The sequence below is a fragment of the Asparagus officinalis genome, chromosome 7 (genome assembly GCF_001876935.1).
Source record: "Asparagus officinalis chromosome 7, Aspof.V1, whole genome shotgun sequence".
Classification (NCBI taxonomy): Eukaryota; Viridiplantae; Streptophyta; class Magnoliopsida; order Asparagales; family Asparagaceae; genus Asparagus; species Asparagus officinalis.
The window spans coordinates 136,277,128-136,284,464 of record NC_033800.1 but is presented as its reverse complement, the minus strand read 5'-3'; the positions used below and the strand labels follow the sequence as shown (position 1 = coordinate 136,284,464).

The following is a 7,337-nucleotide window of genomic DNA, read 5'->3' as shown; positions in this document are numbered from 1 at the left end:
TTCAGCCCTAAAAACGCAGCAGCGTTTTTCAACATCTCCAGCTCTCAACAGAAGTGTTTGAGGGGAGATTAAGAACAGAGATTAAGAAAAGGTTCAAGAGGAGAGAGAGAGAACTAAGAGGGGTTTTATATTGTGGGGTTATTATTTAATCTCAAGTGAGATTTGAAAGGGGTTTATTCTCTTTAATTATTAACACTGTAGCTACAGTGTTCATTTGAGAAATCTCAGTTTAGGGATTTGCTCTTGATTTGTAATTTCTTGTTTGATTAATAAGAAATTATCTGTGTGGCTCCCGAGAACGTAGGCAGTTGCCGAACCTCGTTAAAACTTGGTGTACTTTTTTCTATTCTGCGTTTCCGTTGCATTAGGGATTTCGGCGTTAAATTCCCAACAACCATGCCACAAAGTCTAGCTACTAATGTGGCGCACTTTATCTTATTTTGGGGCAGGGAACTCAAGCAACAAATAGGCAGAGACTATTTGCAAGATTATCAAGAATCAATGTTTAGAAGCTCTACAATAGGATACTGCACAGAGTAAAGTTGGAGACAACTTCTTTCGAGCACCACATTTCATGTCAATAATTTTTTGGGTTAGGATTTATGTGTTTTCTTGTTTTCTTGTTTTTTGTTTCTTGTTTTTTGTGTTTTTCTCAAGACTTAACTTGGTTTGTAATGATGTTTGAGTTGGGCGTACTAGCTCATAAACAAACTGCCTTTTGTATAGTTTTGTGGGTTAAGCAGCTGGAACTTATCCGATGACTTGAACTGAGTATTAGGTAGCGGCAAAGTCCTCTCCCTACTCTCTTGTTCTTTTTATCGTGATATCTTCCATCTCTCCCATAATTTTATTTCTGTAATGTTTTTTCTAGTTAATGAAATGAGCAGGGCAACTCATCCTCTTTTCTTCTTCAAATTTTTTTAAAGGTTTATGAATGTTATGATAGTCTGCCTCTTAACATGACTGTTCTATGCTACTTAAGCCACAAGTATTATTGTTCCGGAACTTTACGAAGCGTAAGGAAAACAATTTGCATGATGAAATAGATTAAATGTAAAAGTTTACGGCAAATTAAACTAAACTCCCAACAACTTTCATTTTGTATTAAAACCCCAATAACTTAAAAAATCACACTAAACCTCCAACAGCTTTTGCAAAAAAAAAAAAAAAAAATCCCCAATATCTTTTGGATAAACTGCACTAAACCCCCAATAACATTCAAAATACCTTTTAATGCTTTTTTTTTGTTCCAATCTAAGGGGATTATCTGCAAAATGCAGAAACTTGTTGGGGGGATTTTCTTCAAAATGTAAAAGTTGTGGGGGGTTTTATTGTGATTTTGAAAGTTATTGGGGGTTTACTGCAAAAACATTGAAAGTTATTAAGGGGTTTACTGTAATTTACCCTAAAATGAAATAACGATAAAGGGTTAGCCGCAAGTTTTGCCTTGTTCACGAATTTGAAAAACTTTCAGAATCTGCTGCTGCTGTTCATTTACTTTTACCAATTAATTATCCTGCCATTTAAACCTTGCGGTACTACACTTGGAGACGGTTGAACCTACGTACACAGTCTTAAAGCTCAAGCCTCTGAGTTTTCAAGGTAAGCTAACTTGCTTTACGAGTTATACGATCATTTCTGGGGTCAAGCCCAACGTGGACAATTGTTCTTTTTTCTTCTGTCTCAGTGTTATCTTTTTTTTCATCTATATCAGCTTCTTTCTGTTTCTAGAATGTGAGTGAAGATTGTCTTGCTTGCTAACCACGTGCGTGCAGGGATTCAAATCTGCTTGAGCTTGAAGGCTGCATATATATAGGTTCATTGTCTCAGGTGTACAAGTACAACACGGTTCGAGTGGCTGGATTGGGAAAAGCAAAAGAGTTCGAACAGAAGCAGATCCGGAAAAGTTTCAAATTCATGAGCAACGCAAAATTTGCAAATAACCTTTACTAAAAATTAACCCACAGAAGTTATAATACTTGAGTTGAAAATAGATCAGACAGAGTATATGCTGCGCACACACATGAAAGCTTATGATGATATATTCAAAATCCATTTTGTGTTGTTGACTTCTTCGATCACAACAACATATTAATATTCAGATGATTAAACGGTTTTTTTTGTCATATTAGACCTCAAATCTTTGTTGATTCTATATAAGACCCCCAAATCTTTTTGTTTCTAAATTAGATCCTGCAAAGTTATTAAGATGTTGTAAGTTTAACACCCTCATATTTTTAAAAATAGAGCCCATAATTAAATTGGGAGGAATTTTCAAAACAGACAGGTTTTGAATTTTTTTTTTCAAAAAAAAGACCTGTTTCCAACTTAATTTCAAAAAAACGACCCAGTTGACTAAAACTGGGTCGGTTTTTGAAAAAAAAGTTCACAAACTTCACGGGAGTTGAACTCCCGTGAAGTTTTTTTTTCTCATAACAAAACTTCACGGGAGTTTAACTCACGTGAAGTTTGTGAATTTTTTTTTCAAAAACCGACCCAGTTTTAGTCAACTGGGTCGGTTTTTGAAATTAAGTTGGAAACAAATCTGTTTTTGGGAATAAATTTCAAAACAGGTCTATTTTAAAAATTTGTCCAATTAAATTGTGTTAAATAACACCTCTTTATTGTTGATTTACACCACAAAAATCTTTTAAGTCGTTCTAAATATGAATGAGTCTGCTTAGTACTACTCAAATTTAGAGTCAACTTTCTTAATCATAATAGTTTACTATCTGATTAGTGATTATGATATCATGAACGGTATATGATAAGTGTTAGATTTAACATGAATAAGATGTTGTTTGTGGAGCCTACACCGAGAAGGCATAGCACTGGTATATTGAACCCCCACAGATTTCCATTCGACCGCGGTTGGGGTTCTGGAAATATTTTAATTTAATTATAAAGATTTTTATGGTGAAGATATTATTGTATATATTTTTCGGCTCTACATGCATAAGCCATGCGTTATAAATATCTTTAACACATAGATTTTTAACATCCAAGAGAGATTAAAAAAAAAGGTACGAGGAGGTGGTGATTGGTTATAATTCATGCATTGTTGATAGTGGAATCGTAACCTGGTTGTAGGCTAAGAACTCAGGTAATCAATCACACTCTCATTGCCAAACTTCGTCAAACGTTTGAATTATCATGGTTGTGCTGTGTTCTCTGTTAATTATTTGAATCCATGGTTAAGTTTTTCACCATGTTGCTAGCATCAGACACGTGTTAGTACTGGAACTCCACTACTAAAATACACAAACGGATGCCACATGTCTTTTCCTAAAGTTAATTGGGTCTTAATCACATAACTAGGTTCTTAACTAATATAATGAATGTTACACAATCCATGACATTTGCATCAAAACTTGCACAAATTCCTTAGGATCAAAGTTAGATACGGTTGGTTCACCTCCACCACCAACTCCCGGACCACCAATCCACTATAAATTCCTCACTCACACATCCACTCTTCACTCAACTGAAGAAGGAATTTTCAATCGAAATGGAAACAACCAAAGCAATTTCCTTTGGAATCCTCGTTCTCTCAATCTCCATAATTCCTTCATCAGCTCAGATCACAACGGCGTGCACAACTTCAATCGTAACTAGCTTTACTCCGTGCATGAATTTTATAACGGGGAGTACTAACGGAGGTGGATCTCCTAGTGCCGGATGCTGCAAAGCTCTAGGCTCGTTCATGAGCAACAGTATGGATTGTGCTTGTCTTATGTTTACCGGGAATGTCCCGTTTAGCCTCCCATTCGGCCAGACGGTGGCAAATATGCTCCCTCAGATTTGCAACTCTGTGCCCATTCCGCTGCAATGTAAAGGTGATAAACTACAGCCCTTCTGTGCACGGATTCGTATATATATATGAATTTGAAAAGGATTATCTGCAGTTACATACTTTGTATTATCGTACTATTATTATTACTTACTATCCATGTTCTATTTTAGCAGTACACACATCTTTTTAAAATCCATATTGTGAGAATCACGTGGAATGTCCTCGACAAATATCCAACTCTGACGTTCACATGATTTCCACAGGAGTTTGAAGACTCACGGAAAAAACATGTCAAAATTAGAATTTATATGAAAATAATTGTACCCCCATAGTACATTCACAAATAACTCGTTTGGGACAGAAAATGAAATGCAGTTTTATCTAACAAATGTATGTTTCGGTTTGGTTGCAGCTACTGCGACTCCTTTACCAAGTCCAGGTACTAAAATTCTCTGCTTGCTCGAACTCTAGTAGCCGAAATCATCAAATATGTTGTGTGAGACTAACTTCCTAGTTTTGGATATTTACTCCTGCAGGTCCTGTAACTTATGCGCCGGGTCTTCCCCCTCTTCCTCCTTGTAAGAACTTCAAATTCTCTAATTAATTACCGATGCAAATATGAAAATTCTTTTTTCCTCTACTAATTTGTTGTACTATGTTGAGACTATCTTACTGAAAACAACCGGTTAGTAATTGGCACCAAACACCTCAAAGTTTTATATCTTAACTTTCACTTATATACTCTCATTTGTATTCCGTCGCACTTATATACCTTAAAGTTTTCTCTGTCTGAATTTAATAGACATGTTAATTTTTTGGTAAAAGACAATAATATCTTGGTTAAATAAGTTAACATTTTCTTTCTGACTTGGAAAAAAAAGCAGATATTGAAGTCCTAAATCTACCATGAAACTTTTAAAGAATATTCTAACGGTTGCCCCACACGAGGAGCTAACGTGCCAAGTTAAGAAACTTTAGGGTATAAAAGTGTGACGAGATCATATAATGAGGGTATATAAGAGAAGGTGAAACTTTGAGGTATTCAAGTGCCAATCAGCCAAAATAACCAGTGAACGTCACATTGCCACATGCTTCTCATAGTAGTACTATATTAGCAGCATTACTCTACTACAATATGCTCAGGATTTCCTTAAAATTGCTTGTGCAGGGGGAGCAGCAGCTGGACTAGATGTCGAGCCGTCGAGCCGCCAGCCGCAGCGCCAGCAGAGATGCCGGCGTCTCCACCAGCAATTGCGGACCGCGGTCCATCGGCATTCAACCAAGGCCAGCGGCCACAACTGCTGCCTAACTCCGCGATCAAGCTCTCTCCAGCTCTATTCCTAGTTCTTGCGTTAGGAGCTGTTTTATTAAACAAGAACTAATACTGTAATAGATTTTTGGGTAGATGTTTTGAGAGACTTGCTGAAATTATATTGTGGGGTCGAACGAATTATAGTATTTATTAAATTTGTTGTTTTTGGATTGTAGTATATTGTGATCACAGGAATCTGTGAATGAGAAAAATCATGATAATTAAAGTTGTTTGAGTATGAATTTCAAGTGAATATACATAAAGTCTATTAAAACTACAGGCAATTTTTGAGGTAACACTCCTAAGCTTTAGAAACGTTATTTATTTCCCTCAAGTTTTTGTCAGATAATCCGTCTAACTAGTAACTTTAAAGATGTACCTATGCACATAAAATCACATGCGTCCACTGTTAGAGTTGGCTCAATTTCCAGCTAAATTTATTGTTGCAATTTTCTGCATGCAGATATAATTTTGCATGATCTTTTCGGACATGGTACAATCATTATTTGGCTCGGAACTCTATATAAAAGTTGTAGAGGTACATGCATAGTTTACTCCAAGCTTTGAATCACAGGAATCGGAGCAGTATGGATGGAGTTATGGTCAGTCAAAATACCATACCCGAATCTGGACAGATTTGTGCAAGCATTTTAGAAGATAAAAAGGTTAATCAAGACCTATAAAAAGGCATGCTCTCATTGTGGAGAGGAAATCAATGGCAATCCAAGGGTAATCTAAGTTTTCCACTTATTCTCTTGAAAGTATAGAGAGTTAGAGTGAATGAGAGTCTCTTGTGTTGTAGAGATCTCAAGTGTTGAGTTAATAGACAAAGAGCGTGAGTGAGGGTTGTGTGGAAGTTGGCGTTGTCGGGTGTGCCGTGTGTGCCTTGTACTCATTTTGTTGATTCCATATAGTGAAGTATCATCCGAGCTCTGAGCTCAACCCGTGGTTTTCCCCGTTTGGGTTTTTCACGTAAATCCTTGTGTCCATTCTTTATGTGATTATCTTTTATTTTTTTGTCATTAAGAACAAGAACCTGAAGTGGTGTTGAGAAGTTTCGCAGTTCGTCAACACCAACAAGTGGTATCAGAGCGAGGTTATGGTGTTCTTAATGGCTGAAGACAAGTTAATAATCGGCGTTGTGAAGATTGAGTTGAAGCCATTCGATGGGCGAAGCAATTTCACACTATGGCAGCGTAAGTTGAAGAATATCTTGATTCAGCAAGATCTACACATGTGCATTATGTGGGTTGAGCACAAGCCAGAGACGATGTTTATGGAGGTTTGGAACAAGGCAGACCTCAAGGCGATGAACTCGATTGAGCTGCACTTATCTGACAAAGTCACCTACAACGTGATGGAGGAGACTACCGCAAGGGGCACATGAGAGAAGTTAGAGAATCTCTACATGGGAAAAACTCTCTCTAACAAGCTTTTCTTAAAAGATGAATTGTTTAATCTTCGTATGGAAGATAGAGATGATATTATAGAGCGTCTTAATGTGTTTAACCGTTATATAACGGATTTATTACGAGTGGAGGTCAAGTTTGAAGAAGAGGATAAAGCTTTGCTTTTGCTGTGATCCTTGTCGTCGTCATTCAAACATTTCCGGACCACACTCATGTTTGTTAAGGAGACTCTTCAGTTTGAAGAGGTTGTTCAAGACATCATTTCTCATGTCAAAATGAATAAGAGCACGAGAGTTGACTTGAAAAATGAAGGCCTACTCATCAAGGAGTTGAACGATCGAGGTCGATCCAAGGAGAAAGGTGTCAAGTTGGATAACTGCGGGAGATCTAAATCCAAGAGCCACAAGGATAATGAGTGTTACTACTACCATAAGAAAGGCCACTTCAAGAAGAATTGCAGAAAGTTCAAGGCAGATCAGAAAGAAGGGAAGAAATCTGAAACCACCTCTATGGCTGGAGTTGCCACGGAGAACAATGCCGAGCTTCTTTTAGTTTTGTGGGGGTAAAACCATTTCTAATTCTTGGATTCTTGATTCAACTTGCTCTATCCATATGTGTGCAAATAGGTTTTGGTTCGACACATATGAAAAGAAGGATGGAGGTGAAGTCCTCATGGGGAACAATGTCGCGTGTAAGGTCATCAGCATTGGCTCGGTGAAGGTGAAGATGTATGATGGCATCATTCACACTTTCGGCCACGTGCGGCATGTTCCTGTACACAAGAAGAACTTGATTTTTTTGGGCACTCTAGATGCAAGCGGGC

At 37.4% G+C, this 7,337-nt stretch overlaps 1 protein-coding gene across 1 annotated transcript; it reads left to right on the top strand.

The window, feature by feature from the left end:
* On the top strand, positions 3,499–5,362 carry LOC109849876 (non-specific lipid transfer protein GPI-anchored 2-like). Its single transcript, XM_020419759.1, has 4 exons — positions 3,499–3,836; positions 4,206–4,232; positions 4,330–4,371; positions 4,962–5,362. The coding sequence occupies exons 1-4, from the start codon at positions 3,509–3,511 to the stop codon at positions 5,135–5,137; spliced, it is 573 nt and encodes a 190-aa protein (XP_020275348.1). The 5' UTR covers positions 3,499–3,508; the 3' UTR covers positions 5,138–5,362.

Bases quoted from the DNA above. Each gene is read 5' to 3' on its own strand.
- LOC109849876 (XM_020419759.1), top strand. From the start codon at position 3,509: ATGGAAACAACCAAAGCAATTTCCTTTGGAATCCTCGTTCTCTCAATC. The intron at 3,837-4,205 runs GTGATAAACTAC...GTTTGGTTGCAG, and splicing joins CATTCCGCTGCAATGTAAAG to CTACTGCGACTCCTTTACCA. The intron at 4,233-4,329 runs GTACTAAAATTC...TTACTCCTGCAG, and splicing joins GACTCCTTTACCAAGTCCAG to GTCCTGTAACTTATGCGCCG.